Source organism: Adiantum capillus-veneris, chromosome 11 (genome assembly GCF_014529385.1).
Source record: "Adiantum capillus-veneris isolate H3 chromosome 11, ASM1452938v2, whole genome shotgun sequence".
NCBI classification, from domain to species: Eukaryota; Viridiplantae; Streptophyta; class Polypodiopsida; order Polypodiales; family Pteridaceae; genus Adiantum; species Adiantum capillus-veneris.
In genome coordinates this window covers 159680923-159697921 of record NC_140941.1, presented here as the reverse complement: position 1 = coordinate 159697921, position 16999 = coordinate 159680923, and the positions used below count along the sequence as shown (strand labels likewise).

The 16999-nt window shown below is 41.1% G+C and overlaps 1 protein-coding gene across 3 annotated transcripts; it reads left to right on the top strand.

Annotated features, from left to right (window-relative positions):
• The first annotated feature begins 817 nt into the window (after positions 1 to 817).
• Positions 818 to 4463, top strand: LOC147448312 (uncharacterized). Of its 3 annotated transcripts, none has more exons than XM_086524159.1 (4): positions 818 to 992; positions 1312 to 2370; positions 2607 to 3034; positions 3627 to 4463. In XM_086524159.1, the coding sequence occupies exons 2-4, from the start codon at positions 1338 to 1340 to the stop codon at positions 3981 to 3983; spliced, it is 1818 nt and encodes a 605-aa protein (XP_086380285.1). In that variant the 5' UTR covers positions 818 to 992; positions 1312 to 1337; the 3' UTR covers positions 3984 to 4463. The 3 variants fall into 3 exon arrangements, with proteins under 3 accessions (XP_086380285.1, XP_086380283.1, XP_086380284.1); XM_086524157.1 differs by having other exon boundaries at positions 2604 to 3034; XM_086524158.1 differs by having other exon boundaries at positions 1183 to 2370; positions 2604 to 3034.
• Positions 4464 to 16999: the final 12536 nt, after the last annotated feature.

Here is a 16999-nt window from a genome sequence, read left to right as displayed (position 1 = left end):
CTCCCTCTCTTTCTCAATCTTTGTGGTTGAAGAGTGTGTGTGTGTGTGTGTGTGTGTGAGAGAGAGAGAGAGAGAGAGAGAGAGAGATGGCTATTTGAGTGCGTTTGTTTTTACTCACGAGCGTGATCGTACGAGCCTCTTCCCGTCATAATGTTGTAACAGCAGGATGGACAACAAATGCTGCCCATAATCCTTAAAATTGCCACGTCATAAGGGGGAATATTCAGGGATATTAAAGCACCTTGTTTTACCTGAATCCTAAAAAATGCCACGTCATAAGGTAGCAAAGTATCTTTTTTTAAATGTTGTATAACCCCCACGCTCCCCTGTCGAAGAGTTGGTGTACAGCAGGAATCGAGCCCCACAGCTTCTTTCGCTGGGCTAGTGCGGTGGCGTTTGCTTTTTGAAGCCAGTCTCCAACAGCATCATCACACTTCCCTTGAGCAGAGTGTGTATGGCTGCACTTTTTACAAGAAGGGCAGGCAGCTTACAAAAGAATATGAGACTTGGGCCCTTGGCAGAGGGGCAGCACGAGCAAAGAAAACTTCCAAACCTCCTGCAATCATGCACAGCCCTTGTGCGTATGCGTGTATGTGTATGTATGCACGTTGCCTCTGTCAAGCAGGTTTCCATGTCCATGTACTTGGAACAATCATGGGTACATTTGTTAATCAGTACCATGCTTTACCAGCTTGCAAGGATGCATACATACACATGCCATCAACATACTGGTAGTGGGTTTCGCAAGTTATATATGTGGTGCATACATACATATACAGGTAGTGAGTTTCACAAGCTATTCATGTTTTGTGCATAGAAGCCTGTCCCCATGGCTCCTAGCCTCAGGTGACAATGACTTCTCTGCATTTTTCATTAGATCAATTGGCTACTATGCAGCGGAGTTTGCAGGAGGATGGGTTATAACATCAATTGGCAACCCCGAAGTCAAGTGTGCAGCAGTGTAGTCAAAGAATGCCATTGACAGATGATTGGTACATCCGTTTCCATGATCTTATGTCCTTTTTATGTACATGCCAGAACTTAAGAAGAATGATTGCGTGTCATAAGCCAAATGTTTGTGCATTGCTGGTTCATACAAAATCAAGAGCAGTTTTTGATTTAGTAGCCATGAGCATTAGTTATTTGTGTCGGTTGATGGCGGTATTGTTGTTAATTTTGCAGCTTGTCAAGCTGCAGGCACACATATTGAAAATTCAGATGCATATGGCAAAAGTCTTTGATAAGAGCATAAATTGGAAATGGTCTATGAACCTTTTCTTAGCCTAAAAGAGTATTTCCTCTGCCATGCAGCGTTGCAAGTGGTTGAATGAAGCAAGATGTGGCTACTGCTAGTTGTGGCAGGTACAGGATATCTGGCGCGATGCTGGCAGAAGTCACGCAAGTTTAGGCCTGGGTGTTGCCTTCTCAAATGCAATGTAACACTTCGTTCCTCACAAGGCTCACCAGCATATACACCAAGAAGGGGCGGTTCAACTACTGTGGGTCGACGCGGTTTACATAAGCGATCCCAGTCTGCAAGGGAAGTTGGCAGGAAGATTCTTCATGGAAGAAAGGAGGGGAAGTCGGTGACAAGCGACTTAAATGATAACTTGGGCTTTCCTGATAAAGTTTTTGATGACTCATTGTGCAGTGAGGACCTTGCTACACCTGGGGAGGAGAAAACTAGTTCTCTCCTTTTGTGTATGCATGGCAAGAACCATCATGAATCGTTCAGGTCAAATTACTTTTGCATGAAGAACATTGCCGCCAATGAAGACCCAACAGAAAGTGCCTCACTTGGGCAACTAGTGCATGCTGTGCCTGCTTGTTCTGACTTTCTGAGAGACCAGGTAAATAAAGATGAAAGAGGACACAGAATTCCATTGAAGCTCAAGAAAATGACAGAGAGAGCCTGCCATCTTTTAGCAAAAGTGGCAAGAGGGTTTGGGCATCGAGCATGCTCTAAACTTTTCAAAGGGACAACTGGAAGTTCCAGTCTGAGGCCTCCAAATACTCGAGATGTACATGTCTTCAAGTATCTAACACATGGAAAGCCTTGTAACAGACCCTTCTCAGACGAGAAACTAAAGAAACAAAGATTTGGTCGGTATTTTGTGCACTCGCAGCATCTCAAGGAACTCCTTGATGTAGAGGTTTTTGGGCATTGTCGAAGGTGCAACCATTTGCCCATTCCTTCTAGCAGTAATGATCCGGAGAATGCAATATCTTGTTCTGCTGATTTCGCTGGACTCAGCATGGCACCAAGTGGACGTTATCCCCTTGTTGACAAAGTATCAGGTGATTGGGTTGATTCATTCGAGACAGCTTCAGTGTTTTCAAGGCCAATGGACTGTTTACATAGCTTTAATGGTAATCATCTGTTCATCATTAAAATGGGACTTGATGTTTTACATGTTTTACTTTTGGGTCTTCAAGGATAGCTAGTATTTGTTATCGTTATATTAGAAATTGTAAACAAATGATAGGTAGTCAGGACTCAGGATTATGATCAAAGAGCCAATAGTGTCTCGCTCGCACATGCACTATTATGCTGTACAAGAAGCCATATGCAGTTACTAATCCAAGCCATTTGGTGGTTTTAGAAGTTTCTTATGTTGCCCTGGGACTTGCTATGGGTGTCCTGCTTGTTACCACTAGCCGCAACAATGAGTTGGAAATGATTCTCAGAAAAAACAACACATTGATTCAAGAGCTGAAAGAGGAGATGGATTCGAAATTGGAACGAGATCCATTAAAACTGCTCGAGGTTGAGAAGGTTCCATCAGGTACAACATTCGCAAATCTGTCTTGTTCACAGAAAGTGCACCTACCTTCAGAAATCAGCTCCTGGCCAAGCAGAGGAGGAAAAGATCCTTCAAAGTTTTTCAATGCAAATAACAGTCATGAGGCAAATGCATCCTTTGGGTTTGATTATTTAGAAGCTGAGTTAGAAGCAGAGCTTCAGCTTATAGAACTGAATTTGTCCAATACCGAACAAGCTGAGTGTGAATCGAAACAGATCCAATTTTTTCAGGTAATGCTCTTTCTTTTCTGCCGAGTGTTTGTGTGCCTTGAATTATTTCTGTAAACTGCTGGAGTTAGCAAAAAACAGAGTGTTGTAGAAATTGACTGAAAATTGCTATCATGGTGCATACCTTGTATGCTAGCTAAGTTTGATGAAGTAGTGTTTTTAGGAATGTGGGGATCTGTGTAATGTCACGAGCCTTAAATGCAAATGCAACATAGCATACAATGCAAATGCGTAAAACATAAAACGGTGCTAGAATTAACATCGAGTGGATTATTGTAAAGCTTTTCATGTGCAAATTGTGTGTGCTTCATCTAAAATGCCTACAGGTCAACCGATTTGTCAACACCACAGTTTTGCCTGGCATTTGTATTTAGCATCCTATGTATTTTGGACATAAAATTCTGAAGTGTATTGAATGCATGCATGGAGTTGTTGCTTCCCGGAAGATAACGAAATTGTTCTGCTCTCTGAATGATGATAATATTTTTGTATTTTTTCAAAAGAAATCTTTAATAGGACTTTTTGTGCATTAAGCTTCTTGTAGATGAAAAAGTAATGAGACTGATGGATGTCTTGTTGTTTTCCATGATTTTAGAACGATTGGCAACCTGAAGGAGATGAGAATGGATATGTTGACAATCCTGAAGAGGATGACACGAGCTATGTAGACATTGATATATATGATCCGGTAGCAATGCACGATGCTGGTCAAGTGCACGAGAGTGACTTTGTTGTTCCACCTTTAGAGTTAGAGAGGAGGCTATGGCAAGTTCTGGAGCAAAGGCACGAAGAAAGAATTTGCGAACTTGAGAATGATCTCCGTGTAACGCAGGAGACAGTCACAGCCAAGGAGATGGAAGTCAGATGGTGGAAAGATCGTGTGTTGTTGCTCATGGAGACATCTCTTGAAGGAAAAGCGGAGGTTCTGCATCCTGGGTGCTTGAATGTCTGAGTGTGCTGGGCCTGCATGTTCTAAACTCCTTGTGGAATTTTGCATTTGCAAACAATAAGCCAGATGTCTAATTTTGTGAAGCATTTCTAAGTGGGATGGTGTGCCACTGATTGTATTGGCAGCTGCATCTATGGGTTTTGTCGTTATTCATGTCTTAGAAAGCTGATTACCTCAAAACTCATTGCTGATGGGAAGCAAAAGCATACTGGTGTGAAGCGATGGTTGAAAGACCTTTTAAGCTTTTAGTTGGACAGCCCATGTGCTCGTTTGCCAGCGGGTTGGAAACTAAAATACTATAACCATTTGGTTATTCATTTCTATGATAGTTGTAGTGTCTTGTTTATGTTTCACGGTGAGCAAACTTCCTGAGCGCATTCAGTATTAGGAAGGCAAGCTTTTCTACTCATGGCTTTCAAATTGAGGGTTCCCTACTTGATATTGTTAACCTATCAATCTGACATGTATTTCAGGAGGTGAAAATTTGTGTTTGTGTATGGGGCCAACAACTATTTAAAATCGTTGAAAATCTTACAAACATTATCGCATGCAAACTGTTTTGGTTGATCCAAAAGAAATGGTTAGAGCTCAAGACCCGAAATTTTCAACCTCATATGCAATAATAAAGTGCTTTGCAATACAAATGTGAGTGTATAAATTGAATGTCAACTATTTCAATGGGCTATCTTATTTTGAGCTTTCATAATCATTCATTTAGGGCCTTCAGTAAGTCTCTCGGTGCATGTGTGCGTGTATACACCAATACAATCACTTCGATGCTCACACAACCAATTCTCTGCATTCTTTGGCCTTCTAAGCCGCTCCATAGCAATGGGCTTGCATCCAATGGGCCAAGCATGCATGCAGGAGGTTTTGTATGACTACTTCAATTAATAAGCTATGGGTGTGCACACAATCAATCTTCTCAAGCACGCATGCAAACACAAGAACCTAGGCAAGGAAGCCCACAGACCCTATTCAAGCAAACATGCATAGAAAAGAGAGATGTGCAAAATGGATCCTTGCCAACAATCTACTTCGAGCATTTAAGCAAGCAGATGCTTCAGCTAATCAACAAGATAGTGCCTACAAAGAGTCACTATGGGTTGGAATGTGGCTAGCGATCTTGGTAGCTCTCACAGACGTTTAGATTGCCTTGCACGGGAAAGTGTGATTTGCTTTAGCTCAACCGTCGTCGTGCCGCTCCGCTTCCACAATGGGAAACATGAATAAAAGATGCATATTAAATCTATTTGAGGGGGGGTTGGTGTGACTATAATTTTTGTTGTGCTCGGCATTGCTTTAGTCAAATTATGTGGGTGCTTGGGATTGCTTGGTTGGTATGTACATAAAAAATTATGTTTGGCAGTGTTTGAGGTTGATCTGTATGCTAAGTGTGAAGCTTTTACGAAGACTCGGACAATTTCCATCGAGAATGTCATTGGTTGGGATGCAGTGATTGCCTAAAATATTCGACATGGCAGTGGAATTATGGATAACCAAGGGAAGAAGTTGTGCTTAACAATGCCTTGGCCGATATGCATGTTAAATGTGGTGTTTTCAGTAATAGCATTACTTTATGCTTGCACCTTGAATCAATGGAAAAGAGGGCCGATTGGAGAAAGAAGTCATGCTTGGTGGTGCTTTAGAATGCAAGCCAATGACGGCTATTGGAGAACCATGCTGAGCTATTGGCATGCTTAGCATTGCGCAAATGTGGTGCTCTTACGAACGCACATGAAGTTCTTGACGAGATTTCATTGTAAATATCGTCTCTTGGAGAGCATTGATTTACGGGGAATACCCAACATGGCAATGGAAGGTGGGCCAGTGGTGCATTGGACAATGTAAACACCAAATGTGGTGCCATTACAAAAGCAGATTGAGTTCTTGATGAGATTTGTGTCTCAACGTTGTGCTAGGCAATGCCATGATCGGCATGTAAACAAAATGTGGATGGCAAAGGCCGCCCTAGGTCGCCACAAAATGGCCGCTTAATGGGAACAAAGAAAAGGAAAAAAAAAAGGGCATGGCGTGAGGCAGAGCAACAAGAGCTGCACAAGAAGGATTTAAGCTCGCTGTGGCATGCACGAGGCTCGGACGAGCACAAGAATGAAGCGAACTATGCTCAGCAGGGCTTGGCACTGCGATTTGGCTCCATCACCGCCCGATTTGGAGAGCTCGACTGCCACATCATCAAGGCTAAATTTAGAAAGCTAAGTTAGCATGCAGGGAGGGAAGGCCTATAAATAAGCGATAAGTTCATTTTTCAGGGCTCTCTCGAATTTTGGGCTTCCCACGAGCTTCACCGGATCTCTTACCTCCACAAATTACGCCTCGAGCTCGAACCTATTTCTTTCTCCCTTGTGGCTAAGCCACGAAATAGCTTGAGCCATTTCTCCAAGAAGCCAACATATCACTCTCTCTTGCATATTTATGTCATTATACTATTACATAGCCCTATACTTTCAAATTTCAAATATTTCTCTCACCTATATAGCCGATCTTCCTGAACCTTAACCCCTCGTAACCATAAGCGTTAAGCTCAACCTTTCTCACCCCGCTCCCATTCGGCTTCAAGGGAAATATGCAGGGAAAGAGGATCTAAAGGAGAGATAAAGAGGAAAGTCGGCAGGGGGCAATACCAAGAATCTAAGGAGAATTAAAGTTAGCATTAAAGGATCATCGAGGCTCTTAAAGGAATTAAGAGTATTCAAGGAGCATATTAAAAGAAGAGAGAAGAGAGAAGACAGAAGAAGGGCAAAACCTCAATTTTATTCTCGGAGGACATAAAGAAGACAGAGGAGCGTCGCACATGAGAGCTCGATCATCATCATCAACACCATCAACATCCTAAGCATAGAAGGTTTTTTTTTATATTAATCTCAATGATAAACCGGGTTAACCCATTGTGAGGAGCTTAAACTTCTTAACCCTGATGTTATCCCAGCTATGGTGCTGTTAACAATCTGCTTTGATTATTGAGAAAGCTTTATTGAGGTCTATTTATGCTCATGGTGATTGTTAAAGTTTTTTGCATCTGTTGTTCTTCCTCTCTACCACCTCTCACAACCAGAGGCCCCCCGCCTTCCTGGCTCACCTCTCGAACATAAATCCCCTGACACAGTGTGGAGGGATAATGCTGCTGCTGCCATGACCACTAAGCTCTGTTTGTAAGCTAGCACTACTCTTTGCCCACGAGGGAAGATCTCACCTCTAGCCATCTGCCAATATGGCTTAATACCAAGAGTGGAATGTAACAAATGATGTTAGACATATATAGCTTGGTCTCTTCCGTTCTTTCTTTTCGGCCCTCAATAAGATGGCTCATGAAGTTGCTTGCTTTCAGCCCTTCGTCCTTTCTTGGCATTGCTTCCCACTTCAACGGAAAACCCATGGGGTTAAATTTTGAGCACTAGTGTCTACGTAGCACTAGCGCAAGACGTTGATTTTACTGATCAATGGCGAGCGCTCCTGCGACATAGGCAGAAGCGTCTGAAATTTATCAGCGCTCGCGGAGAACACCTCAATTTTGGGAGGCTCTCAAAGCTCAATATCACTACAACTATGCATTTTTTTAATGTGTGTACGTGTGTGTGTGTGTGTGAGAGAGAGAGAGAGAGAGAGAGGACGAGAAGAACTTTTCAATGTCATAGGAATAGTCACTGGAGATCTCAAAGATCTATAGGTGTGTGTGTGTGTGTGTGTGAGAGTGAGTGAGAGAGAGAGAGAGAGAGAGAGAGAGGAATTGTACGTAGAGCTAAAGTGGAAGATTGGAAAGCATCGAATTTCAAAGACAAAATTATACGTGCATCTATTTTTCTCAAAATAAGAGGCGATGTCACTTTTCAAAAAAGACGAACGTGAACTTGAACCAGGCGTAAAGTTGGAAGAATGTGAACTCATTGTGAACTTGCATGTAAACTATATGTGAACTCTGCAAGCTACGTGTACTATATTATGGTGGTGTGAACTCGTTGTGAACATGAAGTGAACTCGATGTGAACTAGGATTGCAGCGGGCCAAAACTACACAAGGTAATGCTACCATTTTCCTTATTTAACAAAACGCATGCACAAGCGTAGTGGTAAGGCATTGGTTCCGTGACGGGAAGACCATGAGATCAAATCCCATCCAACCTATATTTTTTCCTCCAATTGGATCAAACGGCCCACGATCAACAATGATCTGGGAGCACAGATCCCCTCCAACAAGGAAGTGTCAAATAGTGCCAGGGGGAGTAAACGCCTCAGTGGTGGAGAGAGAATAGAATAAGGACGAGTTCAAACTGCACATGAGCCCATGCTATATTTCAGATTTTCCACCCTCAAGTTTGCTTCACACAAAAAACAGACAAGATAAAAAATAGTTTTTATTTAGTAGGTAGGATTGAGTCTCGTGGCTATAGGCCTTGTTTGTTAGGAGTGGGTCGCTTGTTTGAGCTCTCTCCATGTTCAACGCTCAAAAGATGGAGGATTGCCTGCGTATCTAGGGGCATGAGGCTTCCCGTTTTGTGGTTGGTCTGGAACTACACTTTCTTTTTTTCCGTCTTCCTACCTTTCACTAGACAAAATCTATGCTCATAACTTCTCTACTTGGGCCATTTGGGCCGTTTTATGGTGAGTCTAGAAACCACGCTTTCTTCAGTGGGTCTGGAAATCTCGCTTCCTTTTGTTCCTCTACCTACCTTTTGCTAGGGAGAATCTATGCTTAGAACTTCTCTACTTGGGCCGAAAGTTTAAACCTAGCCTAAGGGGCGTGCGCACGTGTGCACGTGCGCGCACACACACACAGAGGAGGAGGAGGAGGAGAAAGAAGAGGGTCATATTAACCTACCATATTCAGGGTCATAAAAGGTTTGATCTACCACACTCAGTCCCTAAAAAGGTTAATCCAAATTCCTCTCTCTCTCTCTCTCTCTCTCTCTCTCTCTCTCTTACGCGCTAAGCTGAATGGAATTAACCATTATCTCATTTTCTCTTTTCTTCTACATTCATGGAAAGAACAAAATTTTGAACACCATTGGAACTATCCCAAGAGCCCTAAAAGATTTATCCAGCGAGTCTTTAACTCAAGACTTGAGTAACAATAGTTCCCTCTTGTTACTCAAGAGGGAACTCTGATAACAAATCCACCACACTTGGGGTCATAAAAAAGGTTATTCTAATTTCCTGGAAATATTCAAACCCCCCCCCCCCCCCGCCCCCCCCCCCCTCCCCCAAGAATGCAAGTGGGAAGTTTTCAAGCAAAGGATTTTCTCTTTTGCACAATAATGCTTTTTCGTGCACCATGCGTCTCACAAAGGTGCCAATAGAGGTAGCTTTGTCCATTCACAAGGCAGGAAAGCTTCAAGGTATCGATCTTTGTCCATTCACAAGGCAAGAAATCTTCAAGGTACCCAGCTTGAAATGTTCGATTGGACAAGCGAGGAAACACACTATTGGATATGTGATATGTTTAACTTTGCACTTCATCATGGAAAAAAAGGTTTGTATTGTAACCAGTTGTAGGCATAACAAAACAGTCCTTGATTTAAGTGCACTTGCATGTAGCAATCTCTTAACAAATTGTTTCGACTGCTGACTAAACTTTTCTGAGCTCACCTCCCTAAAGTTAGCAATTAACACTTTTACAAAACAAACAATTGATGCTTGGGGGAAACGCAACTATACATGACATGGTGGACATAAATCATTTTGTTTGAGCGTTGGAACCAAAATTAATGTGCTTCTATTTGTTGGTAGCACATAGTTTTTGCACATGGTGTATAATTCCTTGAGATATATGGTCTACTGGACATCTAAAGTAGTCAACCAACGGAGTGCTCACATTATCAAGCTAAAAAAATTTACTTCGAAGACACATGTCATAGAGGTGTGAGCAAAAAGAGCAATGCTTTGCATGAGACGTTCATTTTCTGATTCTATAGAGTTTCGGTGAGAAGAGAGAGAAATAAGTCTCCTAAAAAACTAGTTAACACTAGAATGGTAACAAGACACTTTTATGTCCTTGGACACTTTTGTGTCCTGTTAAGTGACCATTTTGCTTGAATTATTTGAAGAGTATGAAAATTAATTTCTAGGTGCTATATATCCACAAAGTTGCCTTATGAGCTGAAAAAAACTTAGCATTTTTTTTTGAGTATCGATCTCACCATTAACCTTACTCTTGCACAACATTTTTGAACCTACGCTGTGCGAAAAAACGGGTCCTGTTTTTGTTTTTTTTTCAAATTTCGGCAACTATACCACTCTAAACTTCATGTTTGTGAGGTTTAGATGGCTAGAGGTTAGGCCTTCATAGTTCTCAACATGTTTTGATGCTTGTAGGGAGAGCTAAGTGTTAAAATTGAAAGTTATATGACCAGTTTACAAGAATTGCATAGTCCTGTTTTTTGGCCAAAATTAGTACTTTTATGATTTTTTTGGTGGCTTTCTTGATATCCAAATTCAATTTTGATTGTGTAAGTGTAATGTATAACATAAAGCTAATCTTCCTAATGTAATGTTTTGGGGTACCTAATATGCTATATAGCATAGTATATGATGATGGTTGAGTTTTTTGATTGGTGAAGAATACGAATACGATACATTTTAGAGTAGCAAGTATAACTTTCCCAATTTTGCTAGTTTCTTAGGCCAATTTTGTGTATTTTGTAGGTAGTGACCATATCTAATCATAGACTACAAACTTGGCTAGATATTGAGTAGTTCCTATGGGTTTCTAGAGGTCATAATGCTAAACCCAGTTTTTTCATGTTTGCTGTATTTAGCACTTCATCATTGCCCCCAAGCTTCCAATTGTAAGAGATCCATTATCCTTTTGACATGCTCCATGGCTCCTTTTGAATCCAGAGGCCCAAAAGGGAACTAAGAAAACATTGATAATAGGTTCGCAGAAAGGGAGCAATGATGGAAGACTTTTGGGAAAGAACAAGGCTGGAAAGCCCAAGAGGAATAGATAGGTCCACTGAAAAATAGAAAATTCAGCCAAAGACTACAAAAGCACAAAAACAGGCTAGCAGGCAATCAACATGAAGAAAATGTGGACTACACATCAAGCAAAGAGTCAAGCATATCATTTTTAACGATGGCAATGTAGAGAAAAGTAAGAGAAAAAGAGAGGACAGAGGAGGTGAAGAGATAGAAGGAACAAGGGGATCTTGAGAGGGGATGGCTGGAGGAGAGCCAGTAAGGCCACTGAGGAAGCTAGGGCCGAGGCAGAGCATAAGGTTGAGGAAGATAGAGTACAAGTTCACAAGAAGTTTTAGACATATTCCCTTTTGGGAAGGAGGTCCTCTTTCCCTAGTTTTTCCCATAGTGTTCAACATCATAAGCTTCTGCAGGCTTGGCACCGCACACCTAGCTAGGTGCGATTGTGGGCAGAAGTTCACAAGAAGTTTTAGACAGATTCCATTTTGAGAAGGAGGTCCTCTTTCCCTAGTTTTTCCCATAGTGTTCAACATCATAAGCTTCTCCAAGCTTGGCACCGCACACCTAGCTAGGTGCGATTGGGGACAGGGGGCTGCCGGCACCCCGGTGCCCCCCCTACCGGGGTCGGCAACCCCCTGCCCCCAATCGCACCTAGCTAGGTGTGCGATTGGGGCCCCACAGAACCTCATGGTGTTGTTGTAATTTACAATGTGGGAATAGTTGTGGGAAGCTATCGAAAGCTTCCTATGGTTGCCCAACAAGCTACAAATGGGAGCTCAACTCCAAAAGAAATTCCAGAACGCTACAAAATGTGTGCAAAAAGTAGGTGTAAGAGCAACCCAACACAAAAATGACACTCCTTAATGGGCACGACAACCGCCTCCACCATCACCACTGACCACACAAAAGAGAAGGAGATGGAGTAGCCAGAATGATGACGTGCAATCTGTAACTAGAGAGTACTACACCTATTATCCGTTGTCGTGCTGTGACACGTACATAGTGGGAACGCATGCTACAAGATCTATCTTGTATTTTTTTAGATACATAATTATATTTACTATAGTGTACATATGCATATTTAAGTATAATAATAAGCCTTCTATCTCATCCTATTATTTTTCTCAAGGGTAACATATCCTTACTTTACCATCAGAAAATACTATGGGAAAAGCATCAATAGCTCCGCCTCTTTAACTTGGGGCAAAAAGCATTGATTCTTTATTTCTATTATTTCATTATCATCTCACACCCTAGCTAGATCCTATATCTATGGTAAACTCCAATGTATATATATTCTATGTATTTTTTATACTTTTCTTATATTTCTTTTTAAATAGCTACTAGGAGAGAATCAAATCCTAGTGGGACACTAGGTGGCATGATTTCAAAGATACACTTATTTTAATGCATTATTGCAAGCATGATTACAAAAATTTGTCAAAGAGAAATGTCATGCTTTCATATGGCATGAGGTGTCCTTTGGAATTAAATGAAAGTCTAGGCTAAGGAGACCACATGAAGACTTTTGCTGCCATAAATGGACCCTATTTTGATGAATTTTTTACACAAGGTTCCAATCCGAATTGAAAAACAATTTTAAAATGAAAATCGTAGCTAATGAGCTGAAGTTTTTGCCCATATTTTTAATTTTTTATTTGGAGCAACGGTTGAGGAGATATGATCAAAATACTGGACCCCAGTCTGCCCACATCATGCAGGGGTAGCTCGTTTCCAACTTTTCCAATTCCTGTTCACACTGGCTCCTCTCTTCTTGTGTAAACCCTTGGGGGTTCCCTTCACCTATAAAGGGGGACCTCTTCTTCCTTGGAAGGAACTCAAGCATTCAAGCCATTGATGAGAGGAATTCTTGAGGGAGTGAGTAGTAATGCCTAATTGTACTTAGCCATTAACATAAGCCCAAGCCTACACTTTCTCTTAGAGGGAGACTAGCCATTCTTGCAACAAGCTAACCTTGGAAGATCAACTCTAATCAAAGAGCGTCTTGCACTTGGTGTATCAATCAAAGTGGAATCATCCACTCTTCTTCTCTCTCCCATCAATAATGGTGCTGAAGGGTTTCAAGTAAGATATGTTCTACATTGATGTTTTCTTGATTTTTTGTTGTTTTCATTTTCATCTCTAATCCAACATATATATATATATATATATATATATATATATATATATATATATATATATATATATATATATATATATATATATATATATATGTATCTAATCTCATCTCCTTAACCAAACCTATCTCTCTCATTCTTAGTAATTCATCCTCTCTAGGTTCTCTTGCTATAGGTACATCTCTCCCCGCAGTATCCTTATTGCCTACGGGCAAGAATACGGCTTGGGAGGGAAACTTCTCATCTCTTCACTTCTCTCATATCTACATTTATCACATACTATCCTAGATGAATAACCCACATGATGATCATTTCTATCGCTTTCACTCTGTACGATCTATTAGAATTAACGTATGGATTAGCCGTGAAATACACTTTCAACAACGTATAGTGTTTCTCTTTGGCCCTGAAAGGCTCAATGAAATACTTCTATCACCGGATCCCATCATACTACCTCTCATAGACTATAATTTTTCTTTTGATGTAAGCGTAGTTATCTTGCTATGAACGAAGAGGATTTGTACACATAATTAATCCCAATCACTAGACAAAATATATATATTATGGTAAGCACAAAACTACAATTCCAAAGAACAATTCGTAGCCTATTTGGTCAGCCAAGATTGAATGCCATTAACTCATCCATTAACCCTTTCATATTACCCATGATACGATATGACCATAGCCTTGATGTTTTCATCTTCGTAATGTTTTGACATTCTCTTTTGCGTTCTTTCTTTGTGTGTGTGAATGCAAAAGAGAACGAGTGAGTCTTCTTTGATTGCACTTCTTTCCAAACCCTAATCTTCATGGCATCTATGGTTTAACTCCTTCATATAGTTTTTGTTGAGTTCTCTCACAAACTCTCACAACCATAAGCCCGGTGCTTTCTTGGCAAGACCGCAAATTTCTCAACATATTTTTGGTGAACCCGACGCGAAACTGCCAGGGTGAGAGTTTGTGGGTAACCATGGGTGATCATGTTGAGCAACAGGGTATGCATTTTGGACCAGCAACAATGCAAATGTTTCAAGCATTTGCAATGTTCATGCAACAACAACATGCTACTGAAAGAAGGGAGATTTCAGCAACGAAGGCCATACAAGCGGTCGTCAACAGAATGGATTAGTTCAATGGCAAAGATGTAACCAAGTACTTACGCGAGTATGTGAAGGAGATGGAGCTGCATCGCGTGTCAGAAGGTGAGATGATTCAAAGCTTTGGGCTAGTTGTTGCTCCAGAAATTGGGGAGCATGTTAGGGCAATTAAAGATGGGCATGGGAGAAATTGGGAAGAACTCAAAGTAGCTTTAAAGGAGGAATATTTCATGGAGGACTCGGAGAGAGTGACCAAAAGGACATTCTTAGAATGGGTAGTCAAGCCAAAGCAAGGACTATCAATAACAGAGCTACTTAGGGAATTTGAGCGGCGCTATGCACAACTCACTAGGACAGAAAGGGCCACACTAGATGCAGAGAAGACAGATCTTTTCTTACAAGCTGCAGATAAAGAGTTTCAAGAAAATTTGGAGCTTCTTCTTGAAGATAAAGATGCTGAGCAAGGACTAAAGACCGACTGGAATGAGGTTGAAGGTGCTGTCTCACTGCTTGCCAAATGACAAAGAAGAAGGGACAAGATGGTAGTAAACACTACAAGTCCTTCCACCTCAACGTCTGACAAAATGGTAAAGCCTACTTTTATCGCTCCTAAGTTTGATGAGTCCATGCTAGATGAGCTTGTGAAGGGAATGCGTGACTTGAAGGTGAAGTTTGCAAAGCTTGAAGAGAAAGGCCAACCATCAGGGCCACTTCCTAGGCAAAGACAACAGCCCAAAGAAGGGTTTGTTAATAGATGTATTTGGTGTGATAGTACAGACCATGTAAGAAGGGATTGTGATGATTTTAGTGATGCTTTGTCAAAAGATGTTGTCTTTTTTAAGGATGGTAAAATCCACTTAAGAGAGACAGGTCTACCCTTGAGAACTAACTTTGGGAAGGGGGGAATGCAAACCTTAGTTGAAGATATGGCAACCAAGCATGCCACCTCTTCAGTTGAGGCAGCTACTTATGGAGTAAAAATTGAACATTTTTGTGATGAAGAGGTGAGTGACCATCATGGTCAAATTTGGCCAAATGTCATGCAATTAGCTAAAATGGGAAAGCTTACAAAAGAGATTCTACATGAAGCAAGTGATTGCATACGTCTAGAAACAGGATGGAATGATCCAGTGGACTCATTGTCAGTGCATGCCTACATTACAAAATGCCAACAAAATGAGGCAATTGTAGAAGAGAAGCGCAGACGTGAGAATGCTGATGAAGGACCATCAAAAAGAGCTTCTAGAAGTGGGGGAAGAAGTGACTCAATGCCTTCTCAAACACCCTCAACACAAGGAGCATCTCCACCTGAAGTACTCATGGAGGAGTCTACAACAGGAAAGAAGAAAGAGCCAATGAAAGGTAAGACAAAAGGCCCAACTTATAAACTACAATCTGATATTGAGGTTGCTACAGATTTAAAGAAAGTCTTGGAGGAAAGGATCTTGAATAGCAAGATTGAGTTTACTCTGGGAGAAGTTCTTGGCATTGCAAAGAGTGAATTCCATGAGGAGATCATTGACATCATCAAGAGAAAGAGGCAAACCCTTGCTGAAGTTTCTCGTCCACAGGTTGAAGGGGAAACCTCAAAGACACAAGGGATGCAACTACAAATAAGGAGAATGATGGAGCTGTGGTAGGATGCTACCAATCTAGTGGGAGAGTGAAGCAAGTGTATTTCTCAAATGATGATGAAGAAGTTGAAGATATTCCTAGGAGTTACTATTCACGAAGTCATTGGGCAAGGGCTACTACAGAAACTTTGGTCAAGGTAGGTGATCTTGAAGAGCCATTTGTTGCCTTGATTGACCATGGTTCAGAAATAAACATAATGTCAAAGAGTCTCTACAACAAGTGCAAATGGCCGATGGACACAGATCATGGTTGGATGGTAAAAGTGGCAAACAATTCATCCGGTGAATTGTATGCAGCATGTCCAGGTGTGAAGGTAACAATAGGTGATGTAAAGATTGACCAAAACTTCTTTGTACAGGATACATCTTCATATCATCTCATCCTTGGACAACCCTACATTGTGGGAGTTCGAATGGAAACAAAGGTAATGGACGATGGTTCAACATATGCTAGAATACGTAGAAAGGATGGTAAACGAGCTGTCCAATTTCTCACAGTCTGTGTAAACCATGAAAGAAATCGTGACAACCTCAGAGAACATCCTCTACCAAAGGTAAGCAAAGAGTTTCATGATCATAGAGAAATGATGGGTTTTGGCCAAGTACCATTGTAAAGCGGGATTGCAGTGGTACAGAAAGAAAAAGGGTCTCGCTTGATCCAAAAATAGGTGAAACTTTCTCGATGAGCTCCTTGGTAACAAGGAATGGATCAGTATGTTTTACAAAACTTGAATATTTGAAGAGATATGAGAGGCAATATGCGCATAATGTACAAATAGGCATGAAAAAGAGTGGGTTGCTAAAGCCTACTGAAAATGTTTTGGGTTTGTGTGAACAAGTTTCTTTTGTAGATACTATGGGTGAGCTTGATGCTATAATGAGGTCTATTTTGCATCTTGAAAATGAAGTTGTGGAAGTTTGCTCTATGGAAATGTATCAAGTAATAGAAGCCTTTAAAGAAAGCCAAACAGTTGGCCCAGAAGTCCATGTTGAAACTAAATACAAGAGTGTAGAAAAGAAGGTGAAACTAGTAGCTTCACCCTTACCACCCAACAACAGGGAAAAGATTGAACAGGCTTCTTTACAACCAAGTTTGCGGAATCCTAAAAAGATCGGGCATACCTTCACAAAGGAGTCTTTTCAAGAGTTGCAGATTGGTTGCGAGGAGTTTCTAACACAGGAGGAGACAAAGTGCTTCAATGAAATGCTTTCAAAGCA